The sequence below is a fragment of the Amblyraja radiata genome, chromosome 3 (genome assembly GCF_010909765.2).
Source record: "Amblyraja radiata isolate CabotCenter1 chromosome 3, sAmbRad1.1.pri, whole genome shotgun sequence".
In the NCBI taxonomy this organism is placed as follows: Eukaryota; Metazoa; Chordata; class Chondrichthyes; order Rajiformes; family Rajidae; genus Amblyraja; species Amblyraja radiata.
The window spans coordinates 74,423,514-74,443,225 of NC_045958.1; the positions used below are offsets into that span (position 1 = coordinate 74,423,514).

General features: G+C 44.8%; 1 protein-coding gene across 1 annotated transcript in view; it reads left to right on the forward strand.

Moving 5' to 3' along the window:
* The first annotated feature begins 3,313 nt into the window (after positions 1-3,313).
* The window catches only part of pgm5 (phosphoglucomutase 5), a 145,887-nt gene continuing 129,488 nt past the window's right edge, over positions 3,314-19,712 (forward strand). The window contains exon 1 of the mRNA XM_033018084.1: positions 3,314-3,845. Within this exon, the coding sequence (XP_032873975.1) occupies positions 3,588-3,845 (258 nt within the window). The 5' untranslated portion in view covers positions 3,314-3,587. The remainder of the gene's footprint in view (positions 3,846-19,712) is intronic.

Genomic DNA, 19,712 nt, shown 5'->3' on the forward strand with positions numbered 1-19,712 from the left:
CCTCAAGCACCTCATTTACTCCATGCTGCCTATTATTATTGTAGATCTCTCTCTTTTTCCGAACCAAGTGTCCAATTTCCCTTGAAAACCATGGCTCTTTCCAATTTATACTCTTTCCTTTCAACCGAACAGGGACATAAAGATTCTGTACTCTTACAATTTCAAATTTAAATGTCCTCCATTTCTCTACTACATCCTTCCCATAAAACAAAATGTCCCAATTCACTCCTTTTAAATCCTTTCACATCTCCTCAAAGTTAGCCCTTTTCCAATCAAAAATCTCAACCCTTGGTCCAGTTCTGACCTTCTCCATAATTATATTGAAACTAATGGTATTGTGATCACTGGACCCGAAGTGCTCCCCAACACATACCTCCGCCACCTGACCTGTCTCAATTCCTAACAGGAGGTCCAGCACTGCCCCTTCTCTAGTAGGTACCTCTATGTATTGCTGCAAAAAACAATCCTGCACACATTTTACAAACTCCAAACCATCCAGCCCATTTACAGAATGTGTTTCCCAGTCTATGTGTGGAAAATTGAAACTCGCCACAATCACTACCTTGTGCTTACTACTAATATCTGCTATCTCCTTACATATTTGCTCTTCCAATTCTTGCTCCCCATTAGGTGGTCTATAATACACCCCTATAAGTGTTGCTACACCTTTCCCATTTCTCAGTTCCACCCAAATAGCCTCCTTAGATGAGCCCTCTTATCTATCCTGCCAAAGCACTGCTGTAATATCTTCCCTGACAAGCAATGCAACACCTCCACCTCTTGCCCATCCAATTCTATCACACCTGAAGCAACGAAATCCTGGAATATTTTGTTTCCAATCACAGCCATCCTGCAACCATGTTTCACTAATCGCCACAACATCATACTTCCAGGTGTCAATCCAGGCTCTAAGCTCATCCACCTTTCTTACAATGCTCCTAGCATTAAAATATACACATTTAAGAAACCCATCACCTCTTATTCTCTGTTTATTGTCTTTTTCTTCTTTCTCCCCTACATGTTGGGTCTGAGTGCTTCCCTTCTCTGCCTCCTGCCTCACACACTGTCTACTAGCTTTCTCTATTTGAGTCCCTCCCCCCAACCATTCTAGTTTAAAGTCTCCCCAGTAGCCTTTGTAAATGTCCCCGCCAGGATATTGGTCCCCCTCGGGTTCAAGTGCAACCCGTCCGCTTTGTACAGGTCACACCTTCCCCAAAAGAGGTCCCAATGATCCAGAAACTTGAATCCCTGCCCTCTGCACCAGTTCCTCAGCCACGCATTTATCCTCCACCTCACTCCATTCCTACTCTCACTATCGCATGGCACAGGCAATAATCCTGAGATTGTTACTTCTGCGGTCCTTCTCCTTAACTCTCTTCCTAACTACCTAATTGTCCTTTCAGGACCTCTTCTCTTTTTCTACCTATGTCATTGGTACCTATATGTACCACAACCTCAGGCTCCTCTCCCTCCCATTTCAGGATATCGTGGACACGTTCAGACACATCTCGGACCCTGACACCTGGGAGGCAAACTACCATCCGGGTCTCCTAACTGCGTCCACAGAATCGCCTATCCGACCCCCTGACTATAGAGTCCCCTATTACTATTGCCTTCCTCTTCTTTTCCCTACCCTTCTGAGCAACAGGGCCGGTCTCTGTGCTGGAGGCCCGGCTGCTGTCGCTACCCCCAGGTAGGCTGCCCCCCCCCCAACTGTACTCAAACAGGAGTACTTATTTCCAAGGTGTACAGCCACCGGGGTACTCTCTAGTCCCTGCCTCTGCCTCTTGCCCCTCCTAACCGTGACTCACTTGTCTGCCTCCCGTGGTCTTGGAGTGACCACCTCTCTGTAACTCCTCTCTATGACCTCCTCACTCTCCCTGACCAGACAGAGGTCATCGAGCTGCTGCTCCAGGTTCCTAATACGGTCCCTTAGGAGACCCATCTTGACGCACCTGGCGCAGATGTGGACGTCTGGAAGGCTATCAGACTCCATGACTTCCCACATCTGACATCCAGAACAGTAAACTGCCCTGGCACTCATAGTCCCCCCTTACCCAGGATACAATACAAATTGCTGGAAGAAATCAGCAGGGCCGGCAGTATCTTGGGTTACTCCCAATCAGCGGCTTCCTCCAGCCCACTTGTTTTCAAGTGTGATGGAGCGTTGCAGAGTGGGCGCTCCAACTGCTCCTGGGCCTCTGTGGAACAAAGCCCGTGCTCCGTTTTTAAACTCACCGCCCGGACGCTGCTCCAACCGCTCCTGGGCCTCTATTATCCTGCATCTGCCACACATCTGCCCACTCACTCAACCTGTCCAGGTCACCCTGCAACCGCCTAACATCCTCTTCACAGTTCACACTGCCACCCAGCTTTGTGTCATCCACAACCTAGTGTTGCTCCTAATTCCCTCTTCCAAATCATTAATATATATGGTAAACAGTTGCGGCCCCAACACCGAGCCTTGCGGCACTCCACTCGCCACTGCCTGCCATTCTGAAAAGGACCCGTTCCCTCCTACTCTTTGCTTCCTATCTGCCAACCAATTTTCTATCCATGTCAACACCCTACCCCCAATACCATGTGCTCTAATTTTAGTCACCAGTCTCCCGTGCGGGACCTTATCAAAGGCTTTCTGAAAGTCTAGATACACTACATCCACTGGCTCCCCTTCATCCATTTTACCTGTCACATCCTCGAATGCTTGGAGAAATAAGCACGATTTAGGTTTGTTTTGATTATTTTGCTTTAAGTAGAACAGGTTGAATCGAATAATTAAAAAATATCATAATGTAAGTCAACACAAGATAATTAGCAACAAGTTATTTTAGACATTTTATAAAACTATGTTTGCATGCATTTATTGATTCACGGCTTTTTGCCGACAACTGTTGCACTGTAGAAATGGTTGAACGCGGATATTTTTGCATTCAGCATATACAGCATCTGTTCTGGTTTTTCGGATTACATGGGAAACGCGTTTAAACCCGGGTGTCAGTATTTAAAGACACCAGGAATATGTATATTTAACCAGCCCCTCACAATGTTCTGTCTAACCTACTTCAGCCTCCCATTTGACAGCGTTGGATCCCGAGCCACTCCGACGCCAGATAGGGGTGAAGACTCTTGCGGTCTGTTAAACAACGTTTTCCACTGTATCGTTCGTTCTCTCTCAGCAATTCGTATTGTTTCCAACTGCGCTACCAATGCAACGGAGTTTATAGACAGTGTCCTCACGCAGGAGATGATTTATGTGGCTATTGTTGGGAGAGGCGGGTACAGATTGAAACCACTCCTGGATCCATTAAGGAGGTGGCTGCGCCCTGAGTGACAGGGGCTGATCTCCTTGAACAAGTGGTTTGGTTGCAATGCACACTGAGCGCATCCAGTTACAACACTGGCGCAAGTCGCTGTTTTACTTGTAAGGGCTATTTATAGACCGCTGCTGTAATTCATTGCAAGGTCTTAACGTCGCCACGCCCCTGCTCTTTTACTCAGTAAGTGAGTGTATGTTTGTTGGCGACTCTTAGTTCAAAGGCTAAGAGCTCATAGCAGCAACATCCAGCGTTAAAGGGAGCCGGAGCATCATGGAAAACAACCCCATCCCTGTTGTCACCGTTCAGACTAGCCCTTACGATGACCAGAGACCTGGGACCAGCGGCTTGAGGAAGAAAACCTCCGTCTTCGAAAGCAAGAGGAACTATCTGCAGAACTTTACCCAAAGCGTCCTATCCTCCATAGACCTGAGGGATCGGCAGGGCTGTACAATGGTGTTGGGGAGTGATGGCCGATACTTCAGCAGGACCGCGATAGAGACCATCGTGCAGATGGCTGCTGCAAACGGGGTAAGAGGCAGAAAGTGTTCTTCAACTTCATAAAGGTACCATCCTCGCACGGCGTGCCGTGACTGCAAGGACAGCGAGGAAGATGCGCTATTAACAGGCTAAGTTTCCCCACAAAAAGTTTGTAGATCTCCTTTTGAATTATTCTCGGTCTTGCAGATCTCGCCCGGGATCCTTCATAGAGCCTTGAAAATTAGCTGTAGATGTCCTCGTCATTTTAAGCGAAGCTTGGAAAAGTTCCCCTGAACCTTGATGGCTTTGATATTCGTATTAATTTGCTTCTTTTCTCGTTTAAATCGGGGTGTAAGTAAAACGTTTATTTTTCTAATGGGATATCATAAACTGATACTTGTTTTATGTGATCTTTAGAATTAAATGGGCTAATAATTCCGTGGGTTGCGAAAGTCTCTGCCTAAATCATATCCACCCATTCTGCAGGGAACATGGGTAGTAATGTCTTTATATAAATTGAGCGGAGCAAAATAAATCTAGTTTGCTATTTCTAGTGGGTGACTTTAAATTTCACGTCGGACTTTAGCGGATCTCTTCCCTCTGACCACTAGGGGAGGCAGTAATCTGGTTTAGAATGGATCCATATGACCACTCGCCCAATTGACCTCGAGGAGGTGGAAGTGACTTGCTTTTCAATGAATCATACAGCACAGAAGCAGGCCCTTCGGCCCAACATGTCCTTGCGTCTATAAAAACGCCCAACTAATACTAATACCATACTCTATCTGCACCTCCCTTCCCCCCCCCCCTCTCTCTCTCTCTCTCCCTCTCTCTCACACATCGATCACTTACATTTCTCTCAATTTCTCTCTCATATCTCTCGCACGGCCCTCCCCCTCTGTCACATCTCCCCTGTCACACCTCTCCCTCCCTCTGTCACCCCCCCCCCCCTCCCCGCATCTGTCACACCTCTGTCTCTGTCACCGCCCCCCCCCGCATCTGTCACACCTCTGTCTCTGTCACCGCCCCCCCCCGCATCTGTCACACCTCTGTCTCTGTCACACCACCCCCTCCCTATGTCACACTTCCCCCTGTGTCACACCTCCCATACCCTCTGTCACAATTCCCCCTGTCTCTGTCACACCTCTGTCTGTCACACCTCCCCTTCCCTCTGTCCCACCTCCCCCTGCCTCTGTCACACCTCTCACTCTGTCACGCCTCTCCCTCTTGTCTCTGTCATGACTCTTCCTCTCTCTCGTACCTCTTTCTCGCACATATCTTGCTCCCTCTTGACTGAAGGTCAGGGGTTCAAATTTCACTCCCGAGATCTGAGCACAAAATAAATCAAGGCTAATGCACCCAGAGCAGGACAGAATGATTACTGCATTATCAGAGATGCTGCCCTTTGTGGCGAATGTAAAGATCCTGGCATTATTTTGGAGAAACATAGGATTTCCATCCTGGACAATATTTATCCTTCCAATCAACATCAATCATAAGACTTGGCTTGTTATTATTAATACCATTCCGTATTGCTGTTTGGGGGAATGTGCTGCACATACATTGGCAGCCACTTGACACAATAGGGACTGAACAAAACACCTTAATTGGCTGCAATTCATTTTGAAAGGTTGGAGAAGTTGTCATTGGAGATGAACATCTTTTTTATAACCCTTCTGATTTCAATGTGTTGACCCCATGTGCCTGAACTGCTTGTAGATAGCTTATTCTATATGTGTTTGGTGAGAGCATAAGGTGGAACCCGCAACTAGTTGTTGAATTTTAAGATGAGCATCTTTGAGAGTAGTTCCCCCTGGATGTTCACAAACCAGAACTGAAGGATCATAAAGGTCCCAGAGGATTGGAGGAAGTGACTGTGATATAATGGAGTATGAGCACAGAACAATTAGAAAAATAAAGGAGCGCATGTTTGCTACTGAGTTACGTGTTCCCGTTAAAATCTCTATCCAAAGGATACTGTCCAAACTTAAACAGATCTTGATTTTTAAATAAAAAAGAGCTTAATAAGTTGGAGATACAGGAGGAAATTGTTAAAAGATGCAACATTTGTGATGTCTTCACTTCAAACAGGGGAAATGCAGAGAAAAGAGCTCAACCTGTAAGTACTGCAAAGTACTTACAGTACTCAAGCAGATCATTTGAGATCTACTCAGGGTTGCTCCAACACTATTTCACCTCACTCCATCATCATATCTTTCAAAGGTACACAAAAATGCTGGAGAAACTCAGCGGGTGCAGCAGCATCTATGGAGCGAAGGAGATAGGTAACGTTTCGGGCCGAAACCCTTCTTCAGACTGAAGAAGGGTTTTGGCCCGAAATGTTACCTATCTCCTTCGCTCCATAGATGCTGCTGCACCCGCTGAGTTTCTCTAGCATTTTTGTGTACCTTCGATTTTCCAGCATCTGCAGTTCCTTCTTGAACATCATATCTTTCATACCTTTCTCATTCTTGCATGTGAGATTTTTTTAGAGGTATGTTTACATCCCTGTGGATATGAGTTCCACATTTTCACAACCCATGCTGAAATTGCTTTGTCTGCATTTTATTAGGGAATTATCAGTGATTCTGAGATACTTAGCTTTTTATTCCACCCACAAATGGACCCTCTTACCAATAAAATAATAGAAAATCCAGAAAAAGGGCAGGTCTGGCAGCATCTGTGAAAAGATGCCCACAGGCAGTCAGTGTGCACACGGCAAGCTCCCACTAACAATAAGAGAACAATAAGCCGTGCCTCTTCTTCCTTATTGTTTGATCAAATTTAACCTGTATCTCCTCCCATAATGTGAATTTCATGCCAAACACATCCTTTGACGCATTGCAAAAATATCTAATGTTTTGACGAGCCCAGATTTTTAACACGGTTAAAAATCATTAAGAAAAACAGAAGAATTTTGCACAAATGAGAATGGCAAGCATTTAAGAAGGCCATTTGCATGTTGTTCTTTATAACAAGTTTTATGCGTCAAAAATACTTGGATAGAATTATACAGTTATACAGAATTATACAGGGCTTTGTAGAGCCTGACACTGTCCTGCTGTATGAAGTTTTGAGAAAGCTAAAGCTGCAAAGCAAGAATGCTAATTTTTACCAGACTGATTCCCGGGATGGTTCTACGAGTGGAAATTGAAGGGCCTGTCCCACTAGGAGAATTTTTAGGCGACTGCCGGCGACTACGACATTGAAATTCAACGGTTAGCACCGGTGACAACCTATGTCACCTGGCAACAACCTACGCCATCCTGGCGACAACCTATGACAACCTACGACAGCACCTACGTCAGGAGAAGACAAGCTATGACAAGCCCACTGTCGCCAAAAAGTTTTGAACATTTCAAAATCCAGCGGCGACCAAAAAAAGTTACGACTCTTTGGGCGACTGAGGAGACTACTCGCGTCCATACAGGCGACACCCCGGCAACCGTGTGGCAACAGCAGTCGCCTAAAAAATAGCCTAAGTGGGACAGGCCCATGCGTCAATTAAGTTACTAGAGTTTAGAAGAATGAGAAGAGGCCTCGACAGGCTAGATATAGGGAGGATGTTTCCCTAACTGCTCTGTTTACGACCAGGGCTCACAGTATCAGGATATGGATGCATTTAGGACTGAGATAAGGCAATTTATTTTTCACCTAAGGCTGGTAAACCTGTTGTGTAATTTTCTGCCACAGATAGCTGCGGAGGCCCAGACACTAAATATATAGAAGGACCCAGACATTTCTAGGTATCAAGGTATCTTGGGAAAGTGTGTGAATTTAGTATTTGGACAGGGGAATCACAGACTTCCCACCATTGATTGCATCTACATGTTGCCTTAGAAAAGCAGCCAACATAATCAAGGGCTTGTCCCACCCCAGTCATTCCTTCTTCTCTCTGCTCCCATCTAGCAGAAGGTACAGAAATTTGAAAGCGTGCACCACCAGATTTATGAACAGCTTCTTCCCCTCTGTTAGCAGGCTTCTGGATGGTCCTTCCACAAGCTAGGTATTGTCTGATTCACCCCTACCCCATGGAGGACATTGGACTCTCTCTATGGAACTGATACGCTACAATGCTGAGAACTATATTAAGCACTCTATATCTTCACCGTTGCTCTATCTATTGCACTTGAGTTTGACTTGATTGTCTTTATGTACGGTATATCTGATCTGTTGGAATTGCATACAGAACAAAGCTTGTCATTGTACATTGGTACATGTGACGATAATAAACCTAAACCTAACCTTGTTCATATCAAAGGGAGCAAGCCTGACAGGCCGAATGTACTAAACCTAATCCTATCATTTCTATTTTGAATGTTTGGAGTCAATCTTGGTTCGTGAACATGTGGGAATACTACTAGAGGGCAGAGTAAACTACATAACCAAGAATGTGGACTTTAAAAATAGGACAAAGGATCAGGGTTTCAAAGATGAGAGGTGATCATATGTATCAATGTCATCAGGAAATATAACTAATGTTGGTTGTTGGTGTGATGTTCTATCTTTATGTTTGGGCTACCAAATGTTGAACAGATTTAAGGTTAGCATTCTAACTACAGTGTTGGAATGGAATACTATTTATTGTCATTCAAACCTAGGTTTGAACGAAATTACATTTACTACAGTTTTTTACATTACAAAAAAATCCAAGACCACACTTAACACAGTTTACATAAACATCCATAACAGTGAGTCTCCAACACCTCCTCACTGTGATGGAAGGCAAAGTCTTATCTCTTCCCTTTGTTCTTCTCCCGCGGTCCAACTGCAGCATCGAGGCGAACTGGGGCTCCGATGTTAAAGCCCCCCGCTTGGTAAGATGGTAAGTCCCGTGGCCATTTAGCTACACGCCGGGTGATGTTAGGCCCCAGCTCCGTGTCCTTTAAACCCCGCGGATCAAGTAGGCCAACCAGCGGTCCAGCAGTCCAACTGCAGCGTCTAGGCGAACTGGGGCTCCGATGTTAGAGCCCCCGGTGACGATGGTAAGTCCCCGTGGCCACTAACCCGCATCGGGCGATGTTAGGCTACGCTCCGTGTCCTTTCAACCCCGCTATTCCAGCGGGAGAAGCTGCCGTTGCGGGAGCTCTGAAAAGCCGTCTCCCACCAGGGACCTGCGAGCTCCCGATGTTCCTGTCCACCAGGCCTGCAGCTGGAGCTTCCGAAGCTCCAAAGTCGGGCCGCAGCCGAGGGTTGGTGTTTCATATGAATATGTTATTTTCACTCTTCCAAGAAATGAAGAGTGAGAAAGCAAACATTCTTGATCAGCTCGTAAACGTCTGTTAGGAATGTTACAAAATGTTGAGATTTAAAAAATCAAGCCTGTAATTTATCCCATCAGATAAAGCATAAAAATAACTTTAATTCGATACCCAATTCACTTCCTTATCTTCAGTATTAAAAAAGTTATGGCCATTTTCATACTCGGAAATTAGCATCTTCTTCCCTATTGCTTTTCCATTGACTTAACACAACAGTTGTGATCGAGGACAGTCAAAAGCCCATAACCTTCTTAAACATTAAGAGAACTGAATGAAATTTGCAGTTATTATAGATTGAAGCATTCTGAAACAAATATAAAACATCTTACTTGGATGACCTGAAATTAAAGCATATAATAGTAAGATTAAACGAGAACTTACCAGTTTGAAGTTTGATCTGTATTTTATGAGGAGTTACGATGAGGGATTACGTGAAGAACCCGCTCAGTGCGCAGGCGCGGCATACTTCCAAGCAGCGGTGTGGAATCACAGATAGACACAAGTATTTGAAGTAAACATAGTAAAGAAAAAGAGACATCAATTTATCAGTTTGATCCATATAATGAGGGTGGGAGCGGAGGGCACGTAATCCCTCATCGTAACTCCTCATAAAATACAGATCAAATTTCAAACTGGTAAGTTCTCGTTTAATCTTACTATTTTACTTCGAGTTCACGTGAGTGACTACGTGAAGATTTCAAAGCTCTGTGATTTCAAACCGTGTAACAGTTTTATTCACTCACTGCCGAAGTTCTTGAGGGAGGAAGTGTTATCGTAATTACCCAATGAATCTGTTTTTCAAGAAACAAAAAAAAGTATTTATTAACAATAACAAAAATAAATTGCTCCCCCGGGCTTAAATTAAATATTTGCAGCTTCTAATATCTTTGCTGCAAATAAATCAGGTTTCATCAACGGCTTATTGTAAAATGTTCTGAATGTTGATTCCCTCGACCATCCTGCTGTATTCAGAATGAGGTCAATAGGTACATCCATTCTTGCTGCCGTTGATGTGGACGCTGCCCTAGTGGAATGAGATTTAAAGGTATTAATATCTATCCCGGCAGCTTTCAGTACCTGTTTTAGTCATCTTGAGATAGTTTGGCTTGTTACCCGGCCATGAGGTTTTTTGTGGCTGACCCATAAGGCTTGTTCACTCCCTCTGATGTTGTGGGTTGTGTCTATATACTGTAGTAGATGGGTCACCACACACAAACGTGGCTCTGGTGGGTAGGCCCGGAATACCACTAGTGGATTGGATGTTCCTGGCCTGCTTTGTTTCACCAGACCTTGTAGAATGAATGTGATCTGATCTGGGGTTGTCACCATGTTGTCCAGTCTCAATTTGTGTAGTGACTGGACCCTCTGAGCGGATACGAGTGCCATCAGCATGAGCGTCTTCAGTGTTGATTGCTCGAGGCTGAGGGATCTAGCTGGTGGCCATTCCCTGAGGTATGTCAGGACGACACTGATGTCCCAAATATGGGTATACCTGGGCTTGGGGGGCTTAATATTATAAATGCCCCTCATAAGTTTTACCACCAGTGGATGGGATCCCATTGCCTGATGTCCTGCTGGTTTGAGGTAAGCAGAAAGAGCACTACGTGCTGTGTTGATGGCACTGTAGCTGATCCCTTCATGATGGTGTAGATAGGCTAGGAACTCCAATACGTTGGTTACTGTGGCTGTTTCATATGTTGTCCCTGTTTCCTGGCAGTACTTTTCCCATTTTTTGATGCTGGTTAAGTACTGCCTTTTGGTGGATGTTCGAAGGGATGCTGACATGGTGGTGATGGTTTGTTCAGACAATCCCAGGTCCAGGTAAGGTCTGTTCAGAACCTGCAACCCAGGAGTTTAATGTCTTCATGGCATGGGTGGCTTATGCCTGATACTGGGTGAGTTAATAGTCCTGGATCACTGGGAAACACCATAGGTGATTCTACCACCATGTCATGTAGTACTGGGAACCATGGCTGTGTAGGCCAGTCGGGCACCATCAAAATACCAGAAGCAGAGTCCATCTGTATTTTGCGAAGTACCCGACTGATGAGGTAGAAGGGGGGAAAGGCATAGAAAAAGAACTTTCCCCAATCCAGCGTGAAGGCATCTACCGCTGCTGCCTCTGGGTTTGGTTCCCAAGCGACATACATAGGTAACTGGTGATTTAGTCTTGATGCAAATAAATCGATATCTGCCGTTCCATATTGCTTGATAACTTTAGCAAATACTTTAGGGTTTAACATCCATTCGATGTTGTCATTGAATTTGCGTGATCTGGTGTCTGCCACTGTGTTTAGCTTACCTGGTAGATAGGTAGCTGAAAGTCAAATATGTCTTTCGACACACCATTGCCAAATCATATTGACCAATTTGTCGCATGATAAAGATTTTATGCCGCCCATATGGTTAATATAAGCCACCACCGTAGTATTATCAATTTGTAACCGAACATGCAAGTGCTGCATATTGGATGCATATGCTTTTAAACCATAAAAGGCGCCCAACATTTCTAAATAGTTAATGCCCAGTGTAGATAGTAATGATGACTCTGGGTTAGTCCATCTACCACCTGTGCTGGATATGGAGTTAGTTGCTCCCCAGCCTTGAGCACTGGCATCTGTCTGAAGAACTAAAGTAGGGTTAGTGATGATAATAGGACTAAAACTATGCCAAACATTTTGTGTCCACTGTAGCTCTGATATTGCTTCCGTTGGTAATATCATGACACGATCATAGTGACCTCTATGTCGTTTTAGTGCCTGTACCTTTGCTCTTTGTAAATTTTGATAGTGCAAAGGTCCAAATTGTGTAGCCGGAAATGCTGCTACCATCTTACCAATCACTGTTGCTACTTGTCGAATAGTTGGTCTTTTGTTGACCATTAAATTATTGCATGATTGTGCTAATCCAATCATTTTCTCCCTTGGCAGGGTAACAGTCATATGGACTGAGTTAATTGTGAAACCCAGGTAGTCCATGATAGTGGATGGATTTAACTTAGATTTATCTGGATGTAGGACGAACCCCAGAGTTTCAAGAAGCTGTTTTGTAGCTGAGACTGCTGCCACAGCCAGTTCCATTGTTTTCCCCACTATGAGGATATCATCCAAATATGCCATGACAATATGTTTTTGTTTCCTTAGTATTGCCATGGCTGGCTTCAATATTTTTGTGAATAATCTTGGGGCTGAAGTGAGTATATTAGGCAATGCTTTGTACTGCCACAGCTGCCCCATCCAGATAAATTTTAGGTATCTGCTATGATCCTTGTGTATGAGTATTAGATAGTAAGCATCTTTGAGATCAATGCTTGCCATGTAGTATCCTTTGGAAATCAGTTGTCTAGCAGTAACAAATGTTTCCATTTTGAAATGTATATACTTAACAAACTTGTTTAGTGATGTTAAGTCAATGATGATGCGACATCCACCATCTTTTTTGGTTTTGGTGAATATATTGGATACAAATTCCAAGGGTTCATGTTTGGTCTTTTCTATGACCCCCTTTGTGATAAGTCTCACCAGTTCAGCTTGTCCCTCCCGTTGCTCTTTGACGGAGGGAGAAAATACCCTTTGGGGCCAATGTTGAACTGGCGGCGTTTTTTTCTGATATAAACTGAATTTTATATCCACTAATGCTGTTGAGTATATACTTGTCACTCGTGACCATACCCCATGCTTCTTTAAACAAGTGTAATCTCCCCCCTGTTAGTAAAGTACCCTTATTCTCTATATGCTGGTAGGAACCAGACCCACCTACCCCCATGGTTATTGGCGATTCTGTTTCTTCATTTTACTGAAGGTTCTGTTCTGACGTGCTGGGGATGTTGGGGGGAGGCGCATTTTCCAGGGGGTCCGCTGCGGGCCCTGATCTAAAAAAGATCTTTGGGGATAATGTGCGGACCCCAAGCGTTCACCAGTCCCATATTGCGGACGTCGACTGGTGGATGCCGTGGGGTGCTGCCGCTTGGGTATCGGAGGTCTTGGTTTGCTCGTCTCGGGGCCTGCCCTCATTAGGCCGAAGGTTTTTGATGCTTCCTCCAGTTTTTTATTGAGATCTTTCCCAAATAGCAGCGCGTCCGTCTCCGCAGCTGGGGCTTTACACAAGCCAGCAAATTTGGGATTGAGGGCAGGTTTTATGATTTCCCTCCGGAGATTGTTGATCTCAAATTGTGTGGTACACATTAATGCCAGCACATCCTGCTGGCAGGTATCCATCTCCATGGTCTCCACGGAACGAGCAAAGGCTGTGATGGCCGACGTCAGGAGCCTTAGGATCCGCTGTAGCTTGAGTTCTTGGGTCCGGATGTGTGGCCCCACATGCCCCCAGATTTGGCTGTTGACACTTTTTACTTTGAGGGCCTCACAGTTTCTGGTGCTGTGTGTTGTTCCAGCACCTCAGCGAGCACCTTTTCCAGTAATGGTTTATTGGATAGATGGTTGATGCTGGCCGCCATTCTTGGTTCCAGCAGTGCTCCAGCCTGTGGGGTTGCTACAAAGCGGTCCACCACACCCAACAGCTCTTCCTGTTCCGGCACCCCTGGCATACTCCCGAATTCGTCCACCTGCCCCTGTTCCAGACCAGCCCAGCCCTGGTCACCAATGCTAGCCTCCAGTAATGAGGGAGCAGAGGGCAGTGCACAAGACACTGTGGAGGAGGTACCTGTCCTTCCTCCCCGGGAGCGCTCTTGCTGCGTGTCCCGGTGGAGCATCTGCTCCAGGAGCTGCTGAATGCAGCTCAGGCGGCTGTCTCTCCTCCGCTTTGGTGGAGACATGTCCCCTCCGACGAATCGGAGATGACCGGCCGGTTGGACTTCCTGGCCGCTTTCCCAGTCCGCCATGTAGGCTTTGGCGAGACTGGGCTTGGCTCGGTCTCGGGGATAGCGAAACGCTCTGAGAGCGACGCTGCCGCCGGTTGCTGCCCAGCTGGAATGGAACGCTCCTCTGGTGGAGTTAAAGCGGGGGCAGTTCACTTTGAGAGTTTTCTGTGTTGTGTCGACATTCTGAAAGGCAAACACAACTCCAACTCTCCTCCGTTATTCCACACGCACCGTATACTTACCTGACGGTCCGTTTTAAAGTGCAGCTGGAGAGCCTGACTCCAGCTGGAGAGCCTGACTCCGAAGTAAAATTAGTTAGTTACCTAATTGTAGCTAATTACAAAATTGACCGTTGTGACGAAAATAGTAATAAACACCCAGACTGCCTTGAAAATTCAAAAATGTGATATTCTCAAGATCAGAACTTTAATATTATTTATTGTATTATATGCTGTAAGTCTGTAACAGATAGGTAAATAAATTACAATTTCTAGCAATAGACCAAGTCATTATGGAGAAGATCAGTTGCTAGCTGGTACATTGGCATATCATAATCAGTAGTATCATCATACTCCTCAGATTGTAACCAATAAGCAACTCTGTACACCTTGTTTTTCCTCAACTTTTCAATTTTGGCATTGTAAACTACATGTTTTTGCTCTTCAAACCATGCATGACCTGCTTTTCCCATTAAGAATGTCCTGTAGATCATCACATTTGAAGTAATCCAAATTTGGATAATCTCTGCGTATGCTATCTAAATCAGTCTCTTTTGCTGGGCATTTGGATTGACAATTTTGCATTTCTTCTTCGGAGACATCTGTTTAAAATGTAAAGGAAAAGAAACACTGAAATACCAGCTGTGCACTGGGAAATATAAAGTTTCTGCAAAGGGAAAAGATAACAGTTACAGAATCTGAAAGCACAGGTACCAGCCACTCACTTCTTTGTGTCCACGACATCAGAAAAAGCTATCAATGTGTATCGAACACCCCAGATCTTGTCCATAACCCTCTATATCATGGCACGTTAAATGCATTGAAGCCTTATTCCTCTACCAGCAAGGAATTTTTAGAACGTGTCCTCAGTTCCCTTCTACTGCCTCAAATCCATGTCTTTTTTGTTTTTAAGCTTTACGCTAAGGGAATTAATTCCTTCCTGTTCAAGCTATGTAAGCCTTTCATAAATCTATACCCCCCCCCCCAAATAAAATCCCAGACCCCTTCCACCTCTCCTCATATTTAAACATCTCCATCCCTGCTAATATCCTTTTGTATCTCTTCTGAATTCCCTACATGCTTCCTGGATTGTTGTGCCCAGAACTGTACATCATAGCACCTTTTTTAATCACACTGTGTCATTTTGAAAGAGCAATGATGATTGTATTCTGGGCAACTAACCGTGCAGACTGCCAAAGCCATTTGGCAGAACCCCCATCACCAGAATTCAGTGAAGAGCCGATACCTCACTTGGCTGGTGGTGAGAGGAGCCATCCCCGTCACATCCTTCCTGTATAGTAGGGTCCCCCCCCCCCCCCCCCCCCCCCCCCCCAATACATACTGCCCTCAGCACAGCTGCAATGAGGATGAGATGACTGACCACCTCTTTGTAGACTGTGTATCTGCAAATAAAGGCTTGGAAAGGATGCAAGGGTTCTTGTCACGGTTCATCTGGGACAGCTGTGTTACAGAGGACACTGTGATCTGCGGGCTGGTCATGAGGATGCATACCAATACGAGCATCTAATACTGCAGGAAAGTCATAACTCAGTGGAAGACACGCTTGGGTCTGCCTGGAACCTGTTGGTCTTCCAGTAAACGAGATGTCCTTAAGGGAATGCTGCCGACTGCCACATTCCATACTGCAGGAATACGTGCTGAGGGATGCACTGCAGCTTAATACAGCCAACACATAGGTTGTATGAAGAAGGAATTGCAGTCCAAAGTGCTGCTGCCACTATCTTGTCCTGTCCTGTATTGAAGCCTCTCAAACACTAAAAGGTTGTGTTGCCTAAAGGCGGCCACATGAATATCAATGGTGTTCTGTAAACACAACGTGCTTGAACTACAAATGTATTGAACCAATATCACTATGAATGTTTAGAGGGAATGGCACAGTGAATATAAAGAAAGCCTTGAACTGTTTTTTTTACATTTCTTGTATATGTATTTATTTTATTTTGGAATAAAAATAGTTTATTTTGAAATTAATAAATGTAGGCAGATAATTTGCAAGCTCCCACAGATAGCAATGTGATCATGAGCTGATTCAATAGCTTTAGTGTTCATTTTTATAAATTACATTTCAGGGCCCTAAATGTCAATTTTAATAGATTTGTCTACGTCTTTAGAGCAGGGAGGTTAAGATTTAATAGAGATTCCAAACTATGAAGGGTTGTGTTAGAGTTGAGTGGAACTTAAGAGGGTTGATAATTAGATGCAAAGATCTAAAATAATTGACATTAATATCAAAGGGATAATATTTTTTTGTGATCTGGAATACACCATCTAAAAAGGCAGTGGAAACTTCAAAAGGAACATTCAAAAGGGGATTGAATATTTATTAAAAAAGAAAACAGTGCAAGTCAAGGGAAGGGGAAGACCAAGGCAACGGGACCAGTTGGAGAATATCTACAAGGAGCTGGGACATACCCAATAAACTGTGTGGCCATCAACTGTCCTATAAAAATCGGAATGAGTTCTATTTGATAGCTTGTCATACAGCATGGAAACAGGCCCTTCAGCCCAACTTGCCCACACTGACCAACTTGTCCCATCTACACTAGTTCCACCTGGCTGCGTAAGGCCCACAAAACCTGTCCTGTCCATGAACCTGTCCAAATGTTTCTTAAACATGGCAATAGTATCTGCCTTGTTTTTGGTTAAAACCAAATGAATGGCTTAGTTTAGTTTAGTTTAGAGATACAGCGTGGAAACAGGCCCTTCGGCCCACTGGGTTTGCGCCGACCAGCGATCTCAGAGAAAACCCATGCAGGTCACGGGGAGAACGTACAAACTCCGTACAGACAGCACCCACAATCTGGATCGAACCCGGGTCTCTGGCGTTGCATTAGCTGTAAGACAGCTCTGCTGCTGCACCACCGTAAGTGTTTTACAGAATAAAATGTCATAATGTCATACAGCATGGTAACAGGCCCTTCGGCCCAACTCATCCACGCTGACCAAGGTGCCCCATCTAAGTTAGTCTCATTTATCCACATTTGGCTATATCTCTCTAAACCTTTTCTATCCATATTCTTGTCCAAGTGCCTTTTAAATGCTGTTATAGTACCTGCTTCAAGCTGCCCGTCAGCTTATTTCATATATCTACTGCATTTGAGTAAAAATGTTGCCCCTCAGCTTTATGTTAAATCTTTCCCCTTTGACCTTAAATATATGTCTTCTTGTTTTTGAGTCCCCTATCGCGCTTAAAGGACTCTGTACATTTACCCTATCTATTCCTCTCATGATTTTATACACCTCTATAAGATCATCCCATAGCCTCATGCGCTCCAAGGAATACAATTGTAGCTTGCCCAACCTCTCCCTATGACTCAGGCATTGAAGTGCTGGAAACGAACATGTAAATCTCCTCTGCACTTCTCCCAACCTAAGGACATCCTTTTATAGCAGGGTAACCAAAACTGAACACAGTACTCCAAGTATGGCTTCATCAACATCATTGTATAACTGTAGTATAATGTCCCAACTTCTATACTCTGGTGCTAACAAACATTTGGTGTCGCCAGCAAGCTAAAGAACAATGTTAATTATGCTTTTATATTTTAGAAATTAATTTATGGTATCTGTTATGCTTATAAATCCCCCATTTGTTGCTTATAGAGCCCCCGTTACTTATTGCCCTCTGTGAGTTGCATTTTTGAACCATTATAGTTTGTGTGATAAAATGCGCTATGTACTGCATTCCAGGATTTAAACATGATGGTGGTGAAGAGACATCACTATATTTTGAAGTTAAAGTAGTGTGTGGCAAGAAGAGGGACTTGCAAGTGTTAATGTCCTGATGTCTTGAAAATTCTTGTTCCAGGTTTCACTATTGAAAGAACCTGGGAGGATAGCTGCAGCTCAGATTGTCGATAGTACCCTTTACAGCAATGATGTGCCATTGCAGGAGGGAGTGAATGTGTGGGGTGAAGCATGGGATGCCAATATTCCAGGTTGCATTGCCCTGGATGTTGTTGAATTGGTTGAGGGAGTTTAATTCAAGTCATCGCAAGGTGTTATATTTTGGTATGACAAACTTGTACTGCAAATGCTAAGGCTCTGGGGAGTGTTATCGTACAGAAAGGCTTGGGGGCAGCAGGTACACATTTCATGAAGGTGGGGCCACAGGAGGACAGGATAGTGAAAAAGGTGTTTGTCACTCTTACCTTCATTGGTCAGGGCATTGAGTACAGAAGTTGGGATGTCATGTTACAGCTGTAGAAGATGTTGCGAAAGCCACATTTGGAGTACTGTGTACAGTTCTGGTCACCTTGCCTTGCGAAGGACGTCATTGAAATGGAAGAGTGCAAAACAAATTTACAAGGATGTTACAGGATCTGGAAGGTTTAAGTCAAAAGGAGAGCCTAGAATTTATTTTCCTGGAGTCAAGGAGTCAAGAATAACCTTGTAGAGGTATAAAAATTATGAACGACATAGATAAGGTTAATAGCCTTAGTCTTTTGCTCTTTGAGGTGAGAAGCGAAAGATTTAATAGGAACCAGAGGGGCAGATTTTTCATAGAGAAGATGGTATGTACATGGAACGAGCTACCAGAGGGTAGAAGAGGTGGGTATAATCCCAACATTTAAAAGGCATTTGGATAAGAAGGTGAACGTGAAAGGTGTGGAAGAAAGACACAAAAAGCTAGAGTAACTCAGCGCGACAGGCAGCTTCTCTGGAGAGAAGGAATGGGTGACATTTTGGGAATGAAACAACAAGTCTAAGGAAGGTTCTCGAAACATCACCCATTCCTTCTCTGCAGAGATGCTGCCTGTCCTGCTGAGTTACTCCAGCTTTTTATGTCTGTCTTTGGTTTAAACTGGCACTTGCAGTTCCTTCCTACACAAGGTATGGGAGGTATGGGGCAGCCACAGGTGAGTCAGTGTAGCTTGGTTAGCAACTGCAAGAAATGCAACACCTGTCCCTTTACCTCCCCCCTCGACTCCAAGGACCCAAGCAGTCGTTCCAGGTGCGACAGAGGTTCACCCGTATCTCGTCCAACCTCATCTACTGCATCCGCTCCTCTAGATGTCAGCTGATCTACATCGGTGAGACTAAGCGGAGGTTGGGCGATCGTTTCGCCGAACACCTCCGCTCAGTCCGCAAGAACCTACCTGACCTCCCGGTGGCTCAGCACTTCAACTCCCCCTCCCATTCCCAATCCGACCTCTTGGTCCTGGGTCTCCTCCATTGCCAGAATGAGCAACACCGGAAATTGGACGAACAGCACCTCTTTTTCCGCTAGGGGAGCCTGCATCCGGTGGGCATGAACATTGAATTCTCCCAATTTTGTTAGCCCTCGCTGTCTCCTCCCCTTCCTTAGCCCTCGAGCTGTCTCCTCCCATCCCCCAGCCCTCGGGCTCCTCCTCCTCCTTTTTCCTTCCTTCTCCCCGCCACCCCATATCAGTCTGAAGAAGGGTTTCGGCCCGAAACGTTACCTATTTCCTTCGCTCCATAGATGCTGCTGCACCCGCTGAGTTTCTCCAGCATTTTTGTGTACCTTAGCCTGGTTTGCCAACCTGGTGAGCATTGACGAGATGTATAGCTCTATGATTCTATGAATAGCATTAGAGTTCCTTTCATCCTGTAAATATGGAGTATTCATCACAGTCCC